Below are 25,982 nucleotides of genomic sequence, written 5' to 3' on the forward strand. Positions count from 1 at the left end.
AATAAAAAAAAAACAAAAATTAAAAAAATATATATAAATACAAATACCTACACACACAACACACACTCATACACGAAAAAAAAGAAACAAAAATAAGAAAGCATGATGATGTGAAAGAAAAAAAAAATGAAAAATTTAATATTTAATAATAATAATAAATATAAAATCCATTTATTCAGTTTAATTTACAACAAAACAACAAACAAAAATAAAAAACGCAGTAAAAACAGAAACTTAAATATTCAATTATTGCCCGACCACCACCACCACTACCCAACTAACTCCTCCAACAAATAAATTTCACAAAATCCTTAAAACCAAACTGAGAAGAAGAACCTGCTAATATTTGTTCGTTATGCTCTCGCTCCTCTTCCTTTTCTTTGTTAAATGACAACAAAATATCTATTTTTCTTACTTTTAGCTACAGCAAGAGAACTTAGTAGAAGGACTAATAATACCAACTACAACAAATCAACTTCATTTTAAACAATAGATCAATCAACAATCTTTGTATTATCAGGGAAAAAAGAAATTATTATTATTATTATTACTCTTTTTAAAACTCGGCTTATTGTGTGTAACACAAAAGCTTTTTATATTCTAATAAAAGAATATAAATTTCAGGAAATTTTCTTTTTTTAACATTTTTAACAATAATTAAAACTACTCTGCCAGCCCGCTCCAACCCTTAAAAACGTCGTCGTATTTATATATTTACACAGAACTGCATTATACATTTTTTTTTAGTAATTTTCTCCTTGATAAAATGAAACTTTATATTTTGTTCGTTAACGTAGTTCTTCATCTCTGTATATTTATGATGTTCACTTGTTTTAGGTGTAATCTAAATAAGAAAAATATATTTTAATTTTAAATAATTTTCAAACAAATAAACGTATAAAATAAAAGTAGTGAATATCTCTCCCTTTATTTTTAATCTGCTTACTTTCTTTAGAAAATATAATTATTCACCCCTATTCTGCATTTCGATTACATTTACGCAAAGATCGAAAAAAGTGATTCCAACAAAAAACTGAATCGGAAGAAAAAGAAGAAGCATTTCCATTTCGTTTCAATGCTTTACGATTGTGTGTATTCTGCATTTCGATCGTAGTTACGTTTTTGTAAGTTGTTGTTTATGTGGTGGAGAGTCGAATCGAAATGCAGGATACCAAAGTTGACAAACGGAGAAATTTTCCGAAATGCAGAATACGGGCTATTGTTTGATATTGTGTCTGTTCGTAAACAAAAATCTATACAATTCGTCATTAAGATATCGCTTTATAGATGTCGGTCAGAATTCGTTACGAAATCTGATGTAAATTCCTAGGGATATTCTGAAGGAATTTTTGACAGATCTGATTAAAGTCGGACAAATGTCTGATAGCATACCGAAAGTCTAATCAAATATATTAATTAATTAAATTCCCTTTTAAAGTAGTCGAAAATTATTCCCGATTATTCTGTAAAATGTCTGAAGGAAATTTATATTATTCGTTAAAAATTGTGATAAAGTATAAGAATAATTTCAGAAGAAAATTTGACATAAGAAATGTCAGAAAAACTTGTTTACTGGGTAATTGGTATAAAAGCAAACGGAGTACGAAAAAATATGTTATAAATCGATAAGGGGACATTTGGGTGTTTATAAATACAGTGTAACAGTTCAAGTATATTTAATTTTTATCTCATTTTTTAGTTGCAATATTTTGCTTTTCGTTGCTTTGTTCATCACTGTTGCAACTGCATTTACGAATTCATCCTTTATTAATTTGTTTCTAATTTGGATTATTTATTTTAAATTTTACTGTTTAAGCCTAAAAATATGCTTTATTTTTGAAAAATAAACTGGATATTATTATTGTGGTAGAAACTATTGATAAGTTGCGAGTTTTGTATTTATGATCCTGATAGTATAGGTATATACTGAAAAAGAGATTGTCATTATAGAAATCCAATATAACTGATTTTGATTTGTTTGTAAATTATTGAATTTGATGTAAATATGGAAAAGCGAAAACAAAAACAATCGGAGTAAACACCAATATTCTGCCTTTACACTTCTGCAGTAAAGCAACGAACGAAACAAGACAATTTGGCAAAAAAGGAAATCGAATGGAGCATCAATGATATTAAAAAATACTTAAAAACGGTTGTGTGCTCGATTTTATAGATAATGTTAATGCAAAAACTAATCTAATTTCTAGAAAAGCGTGGTAGTGACATTCACCCCTATTCTGCATTTCGATTACGTTTAAGCATTCAGTTACGCAACGATCGAAAAAAGGTATTCCAACAAAAAACTGAATCGTAAGAAAAAGAAGAATCAATTCCATTTCGTTTCAATGCTTTACGAACGTGTGTATTCTGCGTTACGAACGTACCTACGTTTTTGTATGTTGTTGTTTATGTTGCGGAGAGTCGAATCGAAATGCAGAATAGAGACCATTATCATCTTCGTAACATTATAGCAACCTTGGAATTTTATACATTCTGAGGAATCTTCTCGTCCTGCGTTGGGTTTAGTGGTCCCACCTATGATTGCACTATTACAAGTGTTTTTTATTTTGATTTCTCGATTACACAGAGGAAAAGAAAAATATAGACGCCTGGTTCCAAATCGACACCAAATTTTTAATAACATCCGTTGTCAATTATATACATACATTGCAACAATTCGTTGTCGCAATCTAAATTTTAAACACATCCGTTGTCTAAAAGTTAAGAAACATGGTAGGTTCACAATCGATTGTCAATAGTGAGCTTACCACGTTTGATAACTTTTAGACAATGGATGTGTATAAAATTTAGATTTCGACAACGAATTATTACAATGTTGACAACGTTGCGCTGTCAATTTGTATATTGATTCTTTGCACTGGACTAACTTAGAGTTCAACAAAAAAAGGAATAAGAATTGTAAACCTAGCCACACCGACTTTACACGTGTCGTTTCTACAATAACAAAAACCATTTTTCTCTACCGAAATCGTGAAGTATGAAAAAATGGATAAAAAATCTTTAAACAAAAAAAGTTTCGGTTGGAATATCAGCACCATTTTGATCTCATTTCAAACGGATTCATTACAATGTATTAAAACTTTCCAAGAATAAGTTCCGAGTGTGAAATTTCAAACAAAACTCACATTATTGAGAAATATGCTAAATATGTGATCATCACTGTATGAAAAAATCGTAAGTATCGTAAGTACCATCTTACCACTAAAAATATTTAAATGAAATGAAATATTAGGGAACTGAAGAAAATTCGAACAAATATTTATATACCATACATCACTATAGTCGGAAGGTTATTTTGATATTTTGCATTTGTGCTGATGTTTGTAACACCGACCTAATAGTATACTAATGGGCTCAGAATCATTTTCTGAGTCGATTTAGCTTGTCCGTCTGTCTGTCTATGTGACCATGTAAAGCTTGTGCGCACGCTACAGGTCGCAGTTTTCAAGATAATTTGGTGAAATTTTGCACATACTCCTATTAAAAATGGTTGAAATCGGTCCGTTATTTCGCCTAGTCCCCATACAACCATACCCCCCGAATAGGGCTTTTGGTCTCATAATTATGTTAAATGATTAACAAAAATCGGCCAAACTTAGTTTTATAAAAGTTTTAATGACACCGCCAATTTTTGTAATGATTGAGCCTCGACCCTAGCCCCAATACAAATTCCCCTTCAGAAAATGGTCAAAATTTTTTTATAAACACTAATAACACGGTTTAATTGTACTTTGAAGTAGACGTAAATGTTTCTACCAAAATTTATAAGGATATTAACCCTTACCCCTATATGAGCCTCCGTATAATTATTTTTGTCAAAAACATGTAAAAATAATCCGGAATTAAGATAAAAAACAAATTAAATGCTTTATTATTTAAAAAATAATAAACATTTTGAATAATCTCACTGGTTTAGGATATCATATGATCGGCCATGTCTGACTATACATTTAACTTGTTTATTTTTCTGATGTTCAGAACTTTGATACGCATCGATTAAAAGGTATTCATACATGAAATTCTTAAAAAGGCCGTTTCCCGGGACACTAATGTACATACATATGTATCTTTTGTTATGAGCTCTAATGACGCATTCATGCTTTTGAAGAGTTTCTGACATTTGTATTTCTTTCACACAACAATGTACATAGATTCTTAATAAAAGAATCGTAAGAACATACATCCATGTGAATGTTTATAAATAATTTTAGAAATTACGAAACATTTTTCTATTAAAATTATAATTAACATTAAAAGTTTTATTTCAGGTAAGGAAGTGGGCGGACTAATATGTGTGTTTCAATTATCTTTAACATGATTTTTAATTTTTGTTTAAACAAATGACTTATTGGCTAAACTTTTAGATGTATATAAAAGCCGTGATACACGATTGTTTGATCTTACAACGTTGTCAGTAAAATGTAAAGAAAATGTCTAACAATCGCATGAACTTACATTTTTTCTTTTGGAACGTTGTCAGAAAAGGCATTACTGGCAATATTGAAAGACAAAATTCGTAAGTTTAAACTGTTATTAGAAATTTTTTACACATTTTACTGCCAACGTTGTAAGATCTAACAATCGTGTATACATAGCATAAGTTAGTTTGAAAGTGGGACCGTTTAAAGGCGGGTTTTTCAGATGAAGATAATCTATATTCTTTGTTTAAACCTAGTTTGACATATGTTTTGTGTTTTTTACTTATTACTTATTTTCTTAGTTTAAATGAGTGTTATTTGCCAATTAAGGGGGTTTTTTTAGATAAAGATAATTTACATTCTTTGTTTAAACCCAGTTTAATATATATTACGTGTTTTTCAGTAAACAGTAACGTTACTTATTATCTTAGTTTAACTGAGTGTTATTGGCCAATTAAACTCTAGTTATAAATGAGAAAACACAATTAACAAAAACAATAAAACAATGCTTTCGGAAGAACAAAAACTTTATATTTTAAGTAAATCGCAATTTTCTGATTTGTTTTGTTTTATTTATTATTGTTTTAAATGTTTATTAAACATTTTTCCAAAATTTTTCATTTTACAAAAGTATTATTTGCAAAAAACAGCTGTTCATTGTTTATGCTTTTGAGTAAAAAATTGGCAATACTAACAAAGTTAACTGAACTTAAATCCAAAACTGAAAAACACAATCATCGGTTAAAGTCCGCCTAAATTTGTTTTCAGTTTAATCTAACAGCAAGGTAAGCATAGTTTATGTATGTACTTATAAAACTTTCAGAACCAATGAAAGTGGTGCGCGCTGCATCTTAACTGACTAGTTATCGTGAAAATTTGTCTTGGAATTAGTCCACTTCAGATAGAAATATTGTGTGCAAATACATAAAATTTGGATTCAATGGAAAATCGAATGTGCACAGTAGGCTAATAACTGGGGAAACCATTTCTGTATATTTTTAAAAACATACATACATGCATGTTTAAAGTGTGAAGTGAAATATGTATTTTTGAACTAGCACAAACATTGAAGATATGGCCTTTTATACACAGAGGGAATAAGTGAATAAGCCACGATTTGACCTCGATAGTTAAACACAAAGGTTTATTTCAGAAAAATACTTTAAAGTCCTTAACTTAATTAAACATAAACACTTGTAATTTATGAGGATCGTCTTATTTGAAAAACAAGGTTCCGATATTTTTCAAATACATATTCCTAGTTTTACAAAACGTCACATATAATCGTACATAACTGTTCATAAGATTCCTTAGCGTAAAAAATGTTAAAAATGGAAAAACATATACAAAAAATGTTATGATAGGTCCGTTTGCGTTTTATGTGGCGATATGTACATATGTACCTGAATAGGAATATGGAAACACTTAAAGCCGAAACATTGATGCATTCACAATATGCAATTTTCAACTCAAATAGTTTTAGTTGGAAATTGTAGCAGTTGTTCTTGGCTAATAACAGAACAAGCAGAGATAAATTAATAATAATTTAATTTTAAAAGAAAGCTTTCACGAAGAAAAAGCTTTCATATTTTTTCTCAACTGTTAAATTAACATTATCACTGTGTGTGCTTTGATTGTTAAGAAAACAAAAACAACTTTGCAATAAACATTTTTTATTCAATTGGGTACTAATTGTTTGTTGTTCTTGTTATATTTTCGTTAATTTATTATATTTTTGTTGTTGTTGTTTATTACTATAATATTTTTTTTTATACAGCTTTCTTTCATTATTGTATGTACAAATACGAATGTAGATACATATGTACATATGTACATATATTTGTATGAACGAATGAATATTTCGCAAGTTTATGTTGCCATCTGAGAATCGAATTGAAAATGCAGAAAGCAGCAACAGTAGCAGCGAAAGGCAGAAAAAAACAAAAAAATGAGGAGGAAGAGAATACAACCAAACAACAATTTTGATCCCAATTGTAAAAGTTTCAGTTAGTTTCGATCGTTTCAACGGTTCAGTGATACAGAACGTAAACGTGAGCGATTGAAAAATTTTCTTTTTTTTTGGTTTTTGAAAAAAGTTAAATTTAGAGAGAAATAAAAACAAATTTGCAATATTATCGGTTAAAAATAAATTTGAAAAAAAAAAATTATCTACACAGCGGTTAAAGTTTATTTTAAAAACCAAAAATTAAACTTTAGTCAAATAATATCTATAAAATAATCTTTAAAAAAAAATTGCAAATCAGATCTTTTAAATATGTGAGTTAAAACAAAATAATTGAACAATAGTTTTTCATAAAATTTTTCCATTTTCCTTAGAAAATTAATCATATATTCATATTAGTTTATTATGCAAACAAATAGTTTTATTTTTCATTTGTGGTTTATTTAATAATTATTTGTTCTTGTTGTAGTTGTTGTTATTTTTCATTTCCACAACATTTCGCTCACGTGTGTGCATCATTGTTCCCATCTTCTTCTTCTTCATCATCACTTTTTTTTACAGTGATTTTAATCATGTTTCTTTATTTTCATCTCATCTATTGATCTCATTTGTTATCATCTCTTTTAACTTGTTCTCCTAATTTTTGTTGCTAATTGTTGACCACACTCAACTTTTTATTCTTGCTTTAATTTATCGTTCATTATTCCTTTTCATCTTTATTCGTTAACGAATAGTTTATCCGATTCGTTTTCAATCGTTTGAGTTTTTACTAGTTACTTGTGGTACTAGTTGTTGTAAACTTGGTCCATTATTGTAATTATGTATTACAATTTGGCTATTATTCAAAATGGTATTTGTTCGGGTACTTTATTTTTAAAGTGATGGATGTGTTTCAACTGTTTTATCATGTACCTAGTATGGTGAAAGGTTGATTCCCTTTCATCTTTTGTGGCGAAACTTACATATTTTTGCTCTTGCTTTGTGTATGAATATATTTTACTTGATTGTGACAATTATTTTTTTATTTTTTATTTGCATTAATTAAATAAATTTTGCCTTCTCGGTGTTTAACTGTAGGTTGGTTGGGAAAAAAGTGTTTCAATATAAAAATTCGACTAAAATAGTCTCTTCTTTTGAATATATACAGTATTTACAGTATTTATTAAGTGTACTCAAAGTTCGCAAGCATCTGTTTTTACTCCAATTCTTTTTAATATCCTTGAAAGTTTTTTTAAGGATTTCTTAAAGCTAAATTCAATTGAAAGATATAAGAATTTCAAGTCTGAATATTGCAAAATCATTTAAATAAAATATACTTTATCAGTAATAGTTGTTAAGACTGTATTGACAGTATTAAAGAACTACCCAGCAGTTCGACAAAGAGTCAATGCATACGAAAAAGACAGTAATTTCCACTAATAGTTAACCACCTGGATGATCGTAATTCGTATGTTTTGGGTCATTCGTCACGAATGTACCCTTTGTAATCGAGAATGAAGACAGTCGTCACTTTAGTGTCCCCTTTGTAAGCGGGAGCGGAGACAGTCGACTCTTTACTGTCCTCAAGTAACCTAGAGATTATACTCTTAAAAGTTGTTTTTTTTGTACGAAAGTAGTTATTTTACCCATCTTTTGGAGAAATGATTATTACTTTCTACTAATATGTCACCATCTGGTTGACTCAAATTTATAACTTTTGGATCAATCGTCACATTATTGTCCCATAGTATTCTGGAGAGTAGACACTTGAAATTTTTAAATTTAGTTCCATTAATATCTTACCACCTGGTTGACTCCAATTCGTATATCTTTGGTCTTTAGTCACAAATAAACTCTTTGTAATCGAGAATGAAGGCAGTCGTCACTTTAGTGTCCCCTTTGTACGCGAGAGCAGAGGCAATCGTCTCTTTACTGTCTCTTTGTAGGGTGTGGAGTGACGGTTGACTTCCTCGTAGGACAAGCCCATGTTAAAATGTTGGTCACCTGGGTTAAAATGATTGGTCCTACATTTAGGGACTCAATTTTAAAGATATATAATTTGGTCAACATTGCACATGCTTCTCTCTTAATTTAAGGACAAAACCTATTGATCGCCCAATAGTCCTTCGAAGCTCATAATTATGTTAAAAGTTTTAATATCTCTTCAAAAATTATCACAAGTTCGTTTTAAATGTACATTAATTATATGATTTTGCGGTTTTCAAAATGATCGGCCATCATCTGACACTAGCCCCTATACGATATATATCGATATCGATTATTTAAAACTTTGTTACTGCCAAAGGTTGTCAACATCGACCGAATAGAGTCGGTCCTCAATTTATTATTAGAAGAAATTATAATTGATTTTTATTTGAAACTTTTGGTTGGCCACGTGTCGGATATCATTGTTTGTATAAGATTCATTAAATCTATTAGTATTGAGTTGTGAATTTTATAAACCTTTTAGTTTTATATAAACTAAAGGCACATAGATCAAATATTTCATATAAAATATGTGACTAATATTTTTAGAAAATCATACATTACTTTTGTAAAGGAAAATAAAAAAATAATGTTTTCAAAAAAAAAAAATCGAGCAAAAATCATTTTTTTAAATTGTTTTGAGGATATGCTACAAAATACTTTAAGTCCTACAATTCCTTGACATTAACTTTTATATGTATATGTATTTAACAAATCAAAATATTTTCCAAGTTTTTACACAAATTCTATAGATCAAATTTATCTAGTTTCAAACAAACAATTATTTTGCATTTATAAACAAACATAGAATTTTCTATTAATTAATAATGTAAATATTTTGAGTAATTTAATGCGTTTCATTGTGTCAAGTTCAATTATATACAAATGACAAGTGAATTTCTTTTTGCAAACAATAGGTTTATTTAAATTGGCCTTGTAGACAAGAATACTAAATGCAAACATAATATTCGATATACGTAATGTTACGTAGCCATAGCTTTACTAATAATATGAGAGAACAAATATATATTTACTTCCTTTTACCCTATATAATATGGACGTTATTTTTATATGGAATTCTTTTACCAGCCATTTCTTAAGCAGATGTTATATTCGAATATTCCAATTTTTATATACTAAGGATCAATTATGGACCGAGCTCTTCAGTTTTGGAGAATTTCTCTTGATTTTTAAACGATAATTGACGATATCTGTAAGATTGAAATAGTGTTAATTGAAGTTTTAAATTTTATTTTATTTTGTTTTATACTTTAAGGGCCAAAATCTCAAACTCCGGATATCGTTTAACCGGTAGATATACTGCCGGTTAAATTAAACTTTGTATGAAAATAATACGACCGAGAAAATGAGTGTAATAATAAGGAACTAGAATATATATGTTTATTCTGGTTCCTACTTTTGTAGACCTTCGACCAGTATTTAGATATGCATATACGGAATAACTAAACTAAACCAAACATGTAGTTTGACTCGATTAAACAATTGTTATAAATACATCTAACATTCAAGAGATCCAATTATCAGGAAAAATCTATTAATTAAATACATATATATGTTAGTTTGAAAGGAAGATGTAAAAAACACCTGATCCGAAAAGATACACCCAGTCCGCTATAGGCTTTGTTTTGCGCTCCTTCTTCATGGAAAATCCTTATAAAGCATTATATAAAACCCCAGTTTCCTGGATGTCGTTCCTTAGAATTTTTCAATCAGTGTTCCTGAAATAACATCTAAAATGTCAGAGTTTCTGAAATAACATCAGTTCTAAAATAGTTCTAGTTGTGGTCGCCCTATAAGATTTTGCTGATCCTGCTCACCTTTCCGCATGTTTTTGATATTCGGATTTCGACGCATTAAACGATTTTGCGTAAGTCATTTTAACTTCGTCAAGTTCCCGATTCGATCTTTCATAGTGTGGTATCACCGAGTGGCCGTGTAAAGTTTACCATTAAAAGTGTTTTCGATCTTTTTAAGTTCAACGGCTTTAGATTTAACCTTATCACATGTTATCAAAATCTCTTGGTGTTATAATCAATCCATTACATTGATCGGTACATTTTGTATGTTTGTATAACTATGCAATATGTCTACTATTCATTGTTGATGTGTACTAGACTCCTTCTACCCTCTATGTAATATTTTCCTTTTGACGGTATTTTCCTATAGACGTAAGATCCTATAGGATCTTCATTGTGTCGGTCACTGATATCGATCCATCAAAGAAACTGGTTTTTGTACATACATGCAGGAATTCTTGAATTTCTTGTAATAAGACTGAATTGCGTTTTAGTTGGGTTGACATCCAGTACATTTTTTTTAGTTTAACTGATATCAGATAAAATATGGAACAGCATCCTGATAAGCTTTTATGGATAATTCGGAAAGTCTAGATTTCGAAGATTCTGTTTTAGTTAAAAATTTTAAAGTTCAACGTAAAAACGTATAAATTCTCCGAACTGCTCGCCTAAAAACCACCCTACTGTAGAAACTCTATATAAATATGTAAATTATAAAATTTCACACTAAAATGTAAATTCAATTGTGGTAAAAGTTTTGCTTTATTCTTTAATATTCCCCCCATCTAAAATTTTTGTAATTTTTTTGTTGTTGCTAATTGTTATTTTCTGTTGTATTTTAATGAAGTCTAATATTACACAATTTCTTTATATGAAACCTTTAATTAATTAAAAAAAAGGTATTTATTTATATTTTTTTGTTCATTTATTTTACAGTGTTGATCGATATACGGTTTGATTTGTGTTATCGTGTTTAAATTAAAATGAATCAATATGACATGACAAGTTCTCAATTTTTAGCTGATTGTGGTCAGACAATAACAACTACAACAACATGTTATAAACGTAATAATAACAATTTATATAATAACAATAATGATAAAACTCATGATGATGGTGATCAAAAGGTAAGTTAGTAAATGTGATTTATATTAAAGTTAAGTTTAATTTTAAAGTTATCGTTGTGATTTTAAGTAATTTAAAATTCCAATAAATATTTTAAATTGATTCACAGTTTACACTATCATTAAACTAAATTATAAAACATTTTTGGTTACAATATCACTTAAATATGAAATCTATATGCAAGATCCGGCTAGACATAATCCATTTACTCAAAAGTTTAATTTCTAATGTCTAGTTAATTTTAGTGTACATTTAATATTAATTAGCACATTTCTATTATGATTACAATTAATTTAGTATTAACAACTACAAATGCAAACAAATTATTTAAAGTGCTTATCAGAAAACAACTACACGCATTATAAAATAAACGTGTAAATATGCTAAACTTATTTTTTTATTTTTAATAAATTGATAAGCGTACTAGGCATTAATAATAACAAAAATTTCAAGCAAATAAACATTTTAACCTGTACATTAATTTTGATTCTAATATATATACATATGTATGTTTGTTTGTTTGTTTGAGCAAATTTAATGCGGCAATTGTATATTTTATTAGGCATATTGTTTGATTTTTATCAGATTTTAACAACATTTTTTTTTTAATTTTTGTTTAATCGGTAGTGTTATTATTAAGGGTGCGTTCAGTTTATTAAACTTTTTTGGTCGGAGGTTGTGTGGGCGTTATTACGTTGTCATATGACTGAATCCTACCAAACCTATTCGTTATGACGCGATATATAAAATAAATCGTGAATATGGAAAAAAATATTTGCAATACTTATCACATTTTGCAAAATATTAATACGCTACAGTAGATAATCTGAGAAATTATAATATGATCCAGTACGTTACATTTAGATTTTGTCAGTTTGATTAATGTTTACAATATCCGTTATTAGCATTGTCAAAAACTAATTCATTGTTTTAAAGAAATTTTCATATGAAACCTATGACATACGGATATAGCTCAAATATTTCGGTCTAGTTTGTGAAACCTTTTCTCTTTTATCTATAAAAGATCACTGTATAAGAGATTCGATGAAGAAGTAGCTTTAATATATTCGGAATAAACGTATAAGCAATGTACATATGAACCTTTAATAGGTTTATATGTACATTGTAAATATGTAACTAAAAGTTCCGTATATATAAAGCCCTTTTCACACGAGCATGTCGTATGGCTCTCTTTATTTTTTTAAATTATTAAAAAACAAGCAAGTCGCATTAGATCAGGCTTTCGATTTTATGTAATCACATACAAAAGAACTGAAGCAGCTGTTTCCATCTTACTTTGCAAAAAATATAAATCATACGACTTTTTTTGTCGCATCAGGATTAGGGTTCTTTAAGTCGACTTTCGAATAATTGAACAATCGACTTTTTGTCGACAAAAGTCGAAGTCGACTATTTTGTTCCAAAAAAGTCCATATCTCGACTATAGTCTGTGAAAAAAGTCGAAAAGTCGACTTTGTTTATAAAAGTCGAAAAAAGTCGATTAGTCGAAAAAGGTCGATAAGTCGAAAAGTCGAAAACTCGAAAATTGTAGAAACAAGTCAAAAATAGTCGAAAATTTTAAAAAGGTGGGAAAAAAGTGAAAAACCCAAAAATAGTCAAAAAATCTCGAAAAAAGTCAAAAATAGTAAAAAAAGACGAAAAATGTCGAAAAAGTCAAAAAGTCGATAAGTCGACTATTTATAAAATACTTATAGTCGAAAAGTCGACTTTTAATTAAATGAAAAAAGTCAAAAAATCGGAAACTCTAACCTTACAAAGAAGGTAACAGGTTGTTTTTAGTCTGGTGCGATGGTAATTCAGGATAGTTCGTCTGCAAACTGGGCGCAGAGAACTACACGCAGAGAAAAAATATAATATAATCTAAAAGCAACATATTATGGTTAGAATTATGGTTACAGTTAAAATATATTATGATCATAATATATATACTAATAATGACAGAAATGTCATATTATGATCATTATTATTAATCTCGGCGTAAAAAGTAATTTTTTGTTAATTTTCTTTTAAACAAACTCTATTTATGTACCCTATTTTATGTATTTTATATTTCTATTAAAAATTTATATTGTTTCCTATTATATTTTTAGATATTATTTATTTTTCATAATTAATTTAACAAAGCGTTTGTTTAACACTTTATTTAATCCGATCTAGTACGGATTAACCATACAACTATAGTTGTAATAGTAAACGTATTTTACTTTTATCAAAAACATTATATGGATAAACTTGTAAAATCCTACCATGTTAATGGTTATTTAATAGTTTAAATGGTTCTAAATAATATAATATGTTTACATAATTATCATTATTTATTTGTTGTAAAAATAATTATTTTTCAGTAACTAAAATATTGATGAAATTCTGTAAAAATAACAATTGTTTGGTTATGACAACAAAATATTGTTACAAACAACATAGAATTGTTGTCCTAACCATATCGAACCATGTTTTTTCTCTGCGTGTAATGTCAAAGTTATTAACAAAAGCAGGATCTAACAGTCGCAATCAAAATCATCTGGCTCCCAAACATCTAAACTTTCTATGTCAAAATCATCCGGCATTTAGCTGTTAACCTCGTTCACTAAAGGTATTAAGTCCTTTTTAGGCTAACCCCTTCCTAAATGGCAAAGATTTAAGAAGTTAACAGACCGCAACTTCTGATCAATGAAAGCAGGATTTAACAGTCGCAATCAAAAATCAACATATAGCTCCAAAACAGCTAAATTATCTAAGTCAAAAACATCCGTCATTAAAGAGATTAAGTCCTATTTGAGCTAAGACCTTCCTAAATGGCAAAGATCTTAGAAGTAAGCTGTCCATAACGAATATCGTCCCGCATATAATACATACATATGTAAAACACACAAGTTTCAAATAGTGCGGTCCATTCTTATTTGAAAAACAAAGTACATAGTTTCATTCTGAAAAAAATATCGGTTTTTATTTCGATCGGAATAAAATTTTTGGATATACATAAATTGTGAATTTCGTGTCAAGTGACTGAACTTTAAAAATCGATGTCTGCCGATTTGGATGAAATTTGCACCAAGGATAGTACATACTATGGGATTGTAGGCCAGACACAAATTTTTAGCTCTATCGGTCAAGAACTGTCGGAGTCAGTTATTTTGGAAAGAATGGAGAAATAGGAATCTAAACTCCTTTGGAACCAACTATGACCCCGTCTAAGTCCGGCAGTTCTTGACCTATATAGCTGGAAATTTCGTCAAAATTTATTTTTTGAGTTGGGTCACTTGTCAAAGATATCTAAGGGATTTATATTTTAATACCTGTATAACATTCTTTATTTCTATAGTAATAATGTAGTATTAATATCAAATCGTTTATGACGACTATAATTAGCTTTGGAAAAATTTAAGCGCCACAGTTTTTTTACTTATCGATAATAGGTTTATGTGTCACAATAAACTAATCATATGTAGATCGCTTGTTTTATTATTTGTTATTTTCATTTTATCATTTTATAAAATAATGATAATAATTTTAATGACAAAAATCTTTAGAGCTGTGATTTTGAAATTTGTTAAAAAATACTCAGACATTGAGGCATACAGACAGATAAGCAACACTATCAAAATAATTTTTGTTTGTAATTTTTTGTCTTTTCATATTTTTTTGTTAAAGTTTATCAATTATTTAACAATTGAGGGTCATTGAATTATGTTTATGTGAAATTCCATTAAAAATAATATAAAAGAATTAAACAAAAATCAAAGTTTCAATTGCTTCTCTTGTTAAAAGTTCAATTACATAATATGTATACAATTATATACAAACATACATATGTATGTACTCTACATATTTTACACATGATCATTTTACCCATGAGTAGAGCGAAAAACTACTAACAACTACAGAAATGTGTTAATTTTTTTGTTGTTTTTGTTAAAATTTTGGTTACCGGCGTATAAATATTTAAAACCAGTTTCTATGGGATTTTAACTTAATAGTTTTGTGTTTGTTATTGTTTTACACAACACGAGTTTCACCTAAATTTTATTTAAGAAGCATCCAACTAATTTACACTATTTCCAGTTGATTGGAAATGATTGAAATATTTTAAATATATGGATTCTTCTAGTAATCAAAATAAATAAGGGCGAGTTTTTCTGATAAATATAATCTTTATTCTTTGGTTAAACCTGGTTTAATATATGTTTCGTGTTTTTCAGTTATCAGTAAAGTTACTTATTATCTTAGTTTAACTGAGCGTAATTGGCAAATTAAACTCAAGTTATAAGTGAGAAAACACAATTAACAAAAACAATAAAAAATTCGGAAGAACAAAAAGTTAATATTTTAAGTAAATTGCAATTTTCTGATATGTTTTGTTTCATTTATTATTGTTTTAAGTGTTTATTTAACATTTTTCCAAAAATTTCAATTTTACAAAAGTATTGTTTGCAAAAAACAGCTGTTCGTTGTTTATGTTTTTGAGTGAAAAGTTGGCAATACTAAAAAAGTTAACTGCGCTTAAATCTAAAATTGAAAAACACAAACATCGGTTAATTCTAATCATGATTTATTAACTTAGTTTAAAAGAAAGATTCCGAAGAAATACACGAAAGCCTCCATAGTGCCTAACCACTGCCTCAGGTGGGAATCGAACCCATCACCTCCGGTCTATCAGACTAGAACACTAACCTACCGGTGGCCACCATATGATTTTTGATGAGTGTTACTTATTATCATTTGTATATCTATAGTAATATGAACATTATTGTGATTTTCGGAACTTATGGTTTAATTGAGTCTTGAGGTTATAACAAACCGAGCTATACCTGCAAAATTTAATATAAATATTTCCGAAATTTTCTAACGATTTTTTGGTTTTTATTGGAATATAAAAAGTAAAAACCCAGAGACTAATTTTTACTTCTATGAACGTCTGAACTACACTACAAATCTAACAGAGCCTGTTCATATATTGAACACCTTGGTCTGCTGAATCATATATCAGGTGGTAGACATAAAATGTACCTCGTTTTAAATGACTGAATGTCCAATAAAAATTGGATCCTATGTATCCGATAGGGGGACTTATAAAATTCGAGCACATAACTCTAAAAATACTAAAACTACTAATATCCAGATAAGTTCCGTGTATTCCATTGGAGTCTTCAAAGTTCTTAAGACTCAATGGAGTGTTAAGAGGCCAGATTTCTTACATCCTTCCAAGTTCTAACCCTAGAACAAAGCTAACAGAGCTATAATGCTTCTATCCACATTAATTCGGTGATTATCATTCTAGTCAGAACGTCTTAGAATCTTTAACTGGTGAAGACCATAATATATTTAAATTGTGTAAGCGATTTGAACAATATTTTGACAAAAACAAACAATATATGACAAAATGAATAAATTGCTGATCAGAACCAATATTTTATTAAACATTTAGAAACAGTGTAATTCCACAAAAACACTCTGCAAAGTTCATTGAATATTGGATGCTGACTATCTCGTCTTCTGGACAAAGTGTCACAATTTTATGTGTCTGAACTTCTTCAACTCATGGAATTCAACACAAACAATTGCCATTGATAAAAAACTCAAAATATTTATGTGCGTAAAAAATAATTCATAAGAAATACAAATGAACTAAAAATACCAAAAAAAAAAAAATATTTTCGTTTTAACCAATTTACAATGCATTTTAAATACGTTTAACCCTGGCTTTGTAAATAAATCGTTACGTTTTATTTGACCTTCAAATTGACTATGAATTTGTGTATATGAAAAATGTGTATGTGTGACTGTAGTTCAGTTTTCCCTTTTTTGTATTTTGATTTATATTTTATTAATAAACTATATTTTTTTTTGCCAAAATTTGTTTGTGCATGATTTTTGTACATATTTCTTTTTGAATAAGTACTGAAGCAAAAAGAATAGTTAAGAGACATTATGTGTCAAGTGCATATGTACTTGACTGACTGATTATACTTTTATTTCGGGTGTTCAGAGTTGATAGTTTTTTATATTATTATTAATAACTTCAATGCGTTTCTTTTATTATGCTAAAAATCGGACCATATTTGGAAGGTAATTTTCCAAAGGGAACCTTATACCTCGAGCATAAAGATAGATGTGAGGAAATGACAATCAATAATTATTTGCATTCAACATTACGATTTATTGTATTGTTGTGATTGTAATTGATTTTTTCCAATTACAATTACCGGCAATATGTAATTGACTAATAACCAATTACAATTACATATAACTTCAATTACAATTATTTGTAATTGTAATTGAAGTTTACCAATTAAAATTACATGTAATTGTAATTTAGGTATCACAAATTACAAATTACATGTAATTATAAGGAACAAAATTCACAGTAATTGTAATTGATAAATCTCCAATTACAAATAAATGTAATTGGCAAAACTTCAATTACTATTAAAAGTAATTGTGATGGGAGAGGATTCAACAACAATTACTTTAAATGTAATTCTAATTGAAAATGCAAGCATTACCTCTAATGCCCTAATTCATAAAGAAGAAGAACAGAAAACTATTTTTAAAATTTTGTATAAAAAGTACTCAGTTTTTGTTAGTGTTTTTCATATAAAATTTTAAATATTGTTTTACATTCTTCTTTCTGAATACGGGCCTTAGGTTCAATAATTTTACCTCAGGTCACTGCAATTTTGGAAACCATATAAGTTGAACCATTGAACCCGTAATTGTGACTCAGGGAACCAGTTCAAGCGTTTGGGGGCGGGGTTGATTTTTATAGTTTTACTTAATTTTTAAACCTTTTCCTCAATTTTTATATTTTGTACGAAAAATTTAGATCCAATCCTGTGTCACTAATCTCATAATGTATTATTTACAAGGAGAACTTCTGGACTCAATCGAAGTTGTAGGGTAGAAGGGGGATCATAGCCATTGGGGCACATCTGCCAATAGCGAATAACATGAAAACTGAGTAATCGATTTTATCGCTTATCAAATTTTGTTTTCGATAATCGATTATCTATCATCCCTGAAAATTTTGAAACATTAACTTTCCATATGATGGGAGGCAGACATGATTAATTGTTTTTCATAGGGTTGTGAAATTTTTGTGCTAACTTTTTTAGTTTTTGTGATAGAAAAAATATATTGGTCAGTATTAGAACGTCAGTAATAGTGAACAATAAGACATAATAACATTTTCGATAATATAATTCGAAGCCGGAAAAAATTGAAACTAAACCCCAGAACTGCCCGTGGGGCACTTGCGCCAAATATATGTAATGCTTGTGATGTAGAACGAAATTTGGTTAAAATATAGAAAAAATTAGTAATAATTCGTTTAAATTTTTTGTTTAGTTTTGAGAAATAAAAAATAAATATCTGGTTTATTATACTTTGTTTAATGAATTAAAGTATAAAAAAGCGAAATAAGTTTTTATTTTTGTAATTTTTTCTTTTATTTTACTAATGACAAATCCGCCCCATCCCCTTGGCGCATAACGTCAACATATCTAAGTATCCGAACCAAGAAAAAAATTAAGAATATGTATTGTGGTTTTAATTTGAAGCCTCCTCAAAGAAGTGCATAGCCACTTCTACCCAACTTCTGTACTATTTAATCTAACCTGCTGATCATTATTCAAAAATTTAACAGCTAAAGATCTCCAAAACATATAAGACATGCTAAGACCCAATTGTTCCATTGCTATCGAATTAATTCTAGACATCTAAAGGTTTAGTTATTAATTAAGCTGATATCTAGAACAAATTAGGTTAAATTTAGGAAGGGCCATACAAGTTGCGAGAGTTTAAAAGACCAACTTGGGGATCTGTAATAAGTTCTCGTTGTTACATAGCCTCGAATGTCGTTCCTTCCTATCTACATAGTTTTGTAAGTTTATTATATTCATTAGATCAATAGCCATCAAGACTATGAAAGAAGTATAACTAAATGCATTTAAATGGATAATGTTTATGTTTATTAATAATTTTTATCTTATAGTGTGAATAGCCCTAATAATATGTGGCAATAAATCTGCAATTATTTCCTTAAATCTTTTACAATATATTTAGACTTATATTTTGTTTAAAACATTTCCAAATTATTATAAAACTCTTATCTCGTGGCCTCATCCATTCATGACTTGGGAGGGCACTGAAGCAGTTTATCAACCAATTTTGTATAGAAAATAATTTATGTAAAAATAGATTTAATTTATCTTTTAAAGATTTTTCACCTGTAAACAAAATGTTGTTTACTTCATCACTAAAATGTTAACAAAAAATAATAATAATAAAAGTTTTTAGCCAAAAACTTGATGACGTTGCGACAGTGCATAAATAAATGCTTTGCAAACAATGTACGAATACAAGTAGTTCTGCGTTTGAGAATTGGTATCTGTGAGATACTTGTTGCTCTTTGTTTATAGGCAGGTACGTACGTACTTCGACATACATAAGTAGGTATTATTGACAAGTTGTTTTGGCAGCGTAATTTAGCTGCTGATCTTTTTCGATCGCTAAATTAATTTTTTTTGTGTTTGTTAATTTAGTTTCAGTTAAGTTTTGCGTGCAATCGGTTTATCGTGCGGAATTCAATATTTAAATATATTACACAAATAAATACTCAACTATAAAACAACGTGTTCGTTGCTATAAACAATAACGGATTATTATAATTTAAACATTTTCTAATTGTAAACTGATCGATAAATAATTAGAGATTTTTAACACAAATATTTGCGTGACTTTGAAATAAACTTCCCTTTTACAAGCAACAACTCTTGTTATTTTGATTTTTTTTTGCAAAGTGCACAAAATTAACTGTTAATTATTTTTTTATAATTAGTTAAATAAACAAGATTTTTTGAAATAAACTAAATGTGTTTTTAAATTGTGATTTAAAAAAAGTTTTATTTAGTTTATTGCTAAAATAAAAATCAAACATTTTTAAATAAAATGGAAACCGAAACTACAACTATTACAGCTCAGGAGTTGACAAAGAAGGTCGATAAATTGAAGAAATCGAAAAAGAAATTAATGGTAAAGGTTTTTTTAAATAAACATATTAAAATTTACAAATAGGACGACTCATACCTTTGAAATTTAATAAAAATTTTATGGGAAAGTGGAACTGAATTGAAATATTTAACATAACTTTAATACTGAGATCTTTTAAACTCTTTTCCTTAGCAGACTTTTAATGGGACAAGGATTTAATATAAATCATTATTATACAATTCTTTATTTGTAAGCATATGCGTCCTTTACTATTTTTAAAACTATTTTATAATAAAAAAATATTTTTAGCAATTGTTTCACGCTATTAGCAGTATCGAAGGTTTTCTTTGCATTGAAATAAATATTATTTATTATTTGCACTTTTATTTTAAAATACATTTATTTAATTTATAATAATGTTTAGTTAACAATTATGAAATTTCTCTTACTGTTGCTAATGCATTCTGAAGTGTGAACTTTGAATTTGAAATTTAAAAATTACAATTGACACGGTTTCTAAATACATATTTAAAGTAAATGTTTACGCAAATCTATTAATAAATATTTACAAAATTAATTACTAATATTTCTAAAGTATACATAATTATTGAATAAATTTATGAAGTTTAACTTAGGGCAATTTTAAACGTTTAATATCAAATAAAAGTGCACAAACTATTCAATTTGTTTTATAAACCTTTCATAAAATTAAAATTTGCTTATGCATATGATGCCGTATTCATAACATGTTATTGAAGGATTATATAAACAAATTTGATGAAATGAATGAAAATTTGTCTAATAAACCTTTAATAAATTGTCATGAATAAGGCCTAAAGTCTTTAATTTTTTTTTTTTTTTTTTTTTTTAACAAAAATGGATTTTTTTTTGAAATGAAGTTAATTTATTGTTAAAAATAATGAATTATTTTTATTACATGCGTATACATTTTATTTGAAAACAAATGCAATAATATATATTTTATTTTAATATTTTATTGACGTAATATACATATATTTACTTATAATTTAAGGTCGATGTTGTTTACAATTTTATAAATACAAAACAATATTTAAATATTTTTTTTGATAATTCTCACTTTTCCAAGTTTTTACTCAATGTTGTCAACAAATTCTTTATACTATGTTTAAGAAATTGTCAACTGTTCTCATGAAAAAGCAATAGGAGACTTTGCAACTTCTCTATGTCAAACTGCCAAGTCTGAACAACTTTTATTTAGAACAAGTAAGAAGTTAGAGTCGGGCGAGGTCGACAATATAGTACCCTAAACCTGTATACGAATAAAATGTAATTTAGTTTTCATAATAAAACATATATGTTGAATTGTACCTTGGCTCAGCTGAACCCGCCCCATATGGCGGGTTCAGTTGTATGGAGGCTAGGTGAAATAATGGTCCGATGTTAACCATTTTCAAAAGGCTTCGTCTACGGTACCATAAACGGTCATGTGCCAAATTGGAATATCTCCAAAATTGCCACCTGTAGTTTGATTACAAGGTTTACATTACGAACAGACAGACGAACGGATATAGCTAAAAACTCAGAAAATTATAGGTATATTATATGCAGGGCCAATATTATTGTGCGTTGCAAACATCAGCACAAACACAAAACAACCCCCCTTAAAGTGGGGCAACTTTAGTACAGAAAAAAAGTTGCAGTCTGAGCAACCTTTCTATAAAAAGAGTTGTCTGTACCTGTGCAACTTTCAGATTCTGAGCACCATTTCTATAGAAAAAATGTGCAGAACCTTAGCAGAGCCAGTTGCTCTGAGTCTGAGCAGATTTACTGTAGAAAAAGATGTCAATGTTTGGGGAACTTTTGACATTTAAATTACAAGTCGTCAGGGTCTAAGCAACTTTTATATGCGAAAAGCACTAAAAGTCTGAGACAAAAGTTGTCAAATCTAAGAAATTTTTCTAAAAAAAAAATTCTAAAGAAAAAAAATTTTTTCTAAAGAAAAAGTTGACAGTGATCTCTGATGAACTTTTGACACTTTAATTACAAGTTGTCAGAGTCTGATAAAAAGTGGACAAACTCATATAAACATATAAAAAAATTGTCAGTGTTCTCTAGTGAACTTTTGACACTTAATAGTATGAGCAATTTTTTTTTTATAAAAAATAGTCAAAGTCTGAAAATTTTTCTATAGAAAATGTTGTCGGTGTTTGACAACTTTTCGCCAGAAAAAATGGTCAGTTTAAAAATAAATTTCAGGATTTTTATTATTTTCTCAAATAAGTTTCAACCCCAATTTTTAAATAAATTTACTGTAATGTATTGATGGTGGGGAAGCTAGTTCCTATGTGAGCTGGCTTAAGCAACCGGCGAAATGCGCATAGGAACTAGCTGATATCAGATTACACTGCGTCTGATCATTAAAATCCATTAAGCGGCGATACATTTGTTATACAAATAATAAGCATTTACATATGTCTTAGAATTGGGAGGGAGAAATTGAATGTACTATTCTAGATTATGGTATTTGTAAATTAACACCATTGCATTGCTGTATTGATTTTCTAATATTTATAAGGCTTATCGTATCATATCTTACAACGTTGGGAGTAAAATGATCAGAAAATAGTGTGAACTCAAAATTTTTGCTTTGAAACATTATTAGAAAAAGCATTTCCGACAATGCTGCAATACAAAACTTGTATGTTGACTTGGTTGTTAGGCATTAGCTGAACATATTTCTGCCAATATTGTAAGATCAGTTGACAATTCTCGCGTCATCGTTTTTATCTCTTAAGGACGGTCAGGATTTAGCTTGTTGTCTGACTTTCGACAGATTTACTACTGACCCTCGTTTGATATGAAAATATATATCATAATTACAACTTAAAACTTTTTTAAATATTTTTTTTTCATAAAATTAAATGTTTTTTTTAAGACACAACACTTTTTTATGTCCAGCACTACACAACTGATAAGATATTAAATTTTATTAATGACACTTAAATTACAATTAATTTTCTAGAGATAACAATGCAAATTGATATTGTCACTACATTTTAAGTGCAATTTAGTTATTTTTTATTTACTTTTAATCGTCTAGAATATCCGGTTAAAAACATAAATTTCAATATTTCTGTACACAATTAAACACAATCTTGTTTTTCTCTAAGTGTAAACAACAACAAATGATTTCGTAAATAATTTTAGTATGAATGACGAGGAAACACACCCACTTTTAGCTTTTTTTTGCAAAATATTAATGATTTATATGTTGTTGTTGCTGTTCTCATATGTATATGAAAAACATAAGTGTTGTAATTGAAAAACATTAGAAAAGACTGCGACGTCATAAAATACTAGTTTTGTATTAAATAAATGAGTTTTGTAACAATTAATTATTTATGCATGTATTTGTGTATGTATGATATTTTGCATTTTATAAGTATTGTAGTTTTTAGAGACAAATAAAACTTGTTTACTATTTGCCTTTAAAAATGTATATTTGTAATTTTATTCTTTAAAAAAATGTAAACAATAACAAATAATGTCAACAACAACAGCAGCATCAATAACAACATAATAACAGAAAAACAACATTTTAAAAATCATTGCGAACAGATGCAAGTGTTGACCCAACGAAGGTGATTTCTAAAGACGGAAATTATTTTTCAAATTTAAAAAAATATGTGTGAATTTTCACAAAAAAAAAACTTTTACAAGAAAAGTTGACATCATTATTGAATAAAAGTTCATATTGCAATTCCTTCATTACCTCATATCTGTTACTTTGTGGTTTTTATACCCTACACCACTTTTGTTGGGAGGGAATATTGGGTTTGTGCTGATGTTTATAATGCACAAAAATTGGTCCTATATCCACCTTTAAGTACACCAATCGACTTAGAGTCATTTTCTGAAAAAAACTACAGGTGGTTTTACTTGCAGGAACGAAGCCTATTGAAAATGGTAAACATCGGTCTATTATTTTACCTAGATCCCATACACCTCAACCCCCGAATAGGTCTTATAAAGCTTGTAATCAAACCACAGGTCGCAATTTTGAAGATAATTTAATGAAATTTGTCACATAATCTTCCATTGTACCCAGACGAAATCTTTAGAAAATGGTTAACATCGGTAAATTATTTCATCAAGCCCCCATACAACTGAACCCGCCGAATAGGGATATTAAGTTCATAATTATGCTTAATATATGCTTAATATACTTTCATAATTATGCTTAATATACTTTCCAACCTTGATAACCCTCATGAATTTTATAAATAAAGGGCATACAAAGCCCTCTCCAAAATGACTTAAATGCCCATAATTTTATTCAACAATAAATAGCTTAAGTATATCTGAGGCGAGGCACAATTTCACTTTATTATTAAAACTAAATCAGATTTTATTTTATAACTGGTGTAGGATATTATATGGTCGGCCTCGCCCACCTATAATTTCTTACTTATTATATTTAGTTTGACAATTCCATTTTCTTAATAAATCAGACCAATATATTTTTAACTCACAGATCAAAGTATACATTTAGAAAGGATTTAGCTGCACTGAATTCAAATCTGATCTGTCTTAGCAAAGGTTTTAGAGATTTTACCATAAATGAATTCGTATTATCTGATAAATTATGTGATTACATCTTCTTAGTAAGCTTAAAGTAAAAATTTATTTTAATATTTTGATTTTGTAATAGTTTACGTCTGATTATTTGGGTCAAAGAGTTGGCTTTTGAGTTGGCAATCAAATGTCAATTAACAATCAAATTAGTTTATCTAAAAATAAATTGATTCTGATGTGAATCACCTTTGATGTTTCTGAGTATAAGATTAAACTTCGCAGTGTTGCCATACAAAACAAGAGAAAAAGTCACAATTTGTTATCAAAACAATGCATGTTTTATAAAAAAGAAGAAGACAATTGTAAATATAGTATGAGAATTAATAAAAACTTAAATTTAAAACAAAAAATATATTGTGAAATAACCATAATTTATACTAATCGATAAATTAAACATTTTGGGCCTTATGCAAAAACGATTATTAAAGTTAACAATGGTTTACTGTACACTTTTTCCATATAAAAACAGGTTTTAACAACCATTGTTAAGTTAATAATCGTTTTTGTATAAGGCGGTTTAATGTTTATTTTAATAAAAATTGTATTAATTTTTCTGGCATCAGCTGTTTACACTTTTGCCTTTTTTGCCTTTTAACCACCACCATTGGACGATAAAACTAGCAAACAAAATTAGCACATTTTTTATTCAATAACAAGTTTCGAAGATTAATTTTAAATTAATCCCTAATCCTTCAAATAAAAATTGGCCCTAAGTTCCATATTTTTAAGTTTGCATAGTTTTATCTCAGAAATACAATAGTATTTACAATAAAAAAATACAAAACCGAATAAAGAAAAAAATCGGCTGATCTTAACATTCAACATAAATGGCTAACTTAATTATAATATGGCTAGATTAGACATTGTAGTTGTTGCAATTGTTTTTGTATTTGACAATAAACTGGTTTTTATTGATTGTTTATTACAACACCCAACGATATTATGGGTCAATATTAAAATATAGACAAATAAACAGAAGCATATTTCAATGATTTCTATGAATATTTAACGTAAAAGTAGAATTTAATTAATTTGTTTTCATAATTA

At 28.2% G+C, this 25,982-nt stretch overlaps 1 protein-coding gene across 4 annotated transcripts in view; it reads left to right on the forward strand.

Moving 5' to 3' along the window:
• The first annotated feature begins 180 nt into the window (after nucleotides 1-180).
• The window catches only part of LOC111687511 (progestin and adipoQ receptor family member 3), a 32,843-nt gene continuing 7,041 nt past the window's right edge, over nucleotides 181-25,982 (forward strand). Inside the window, exons 1-3 of one of the 4 annotated variants that reach the window (XM_046950692.1) lie at nucleotides 181-2,733; nucleotides 2,812-3,195; nucleotides 11,121-11,311. In XM_046950692.1, the coding sequence (XP_046806648.1) occupies nucleotides 11,168-11,311 (144 nt within the window). In that variant the 5' untranslated portion in view covers nucleotides 181-2,733; nucleotides 2,812-3,195; nucleotides 11,121-11,167. Of the gene's footprint in view, nucleotides 3,196-6,658; nucleotides 6,717-11,120; nucleotides 11,312-19,892; nucleotides 20,361-25,982 lie in introns of those variants that run through there. The other 3 variants (XM_046950691.1, XM_046950693.1, XM_023449948.2) reach the window with 3 other exon arrangements.

This window comes from Lucilia cuprina, chromosome 4 (genome assembly GCF_022045245.1).
Source record: "Lucilia cuprina isolate Lc7/37 chromosome 4, ASM2204524v1, whole genome shotgun sequence".
Classification (NCBI taxonomy): Eukaryota; Metazoa; Arthropoda; class Insecta; order Diptera; family Calliphoridae; genus Lucilia; species Lucilia cuprina.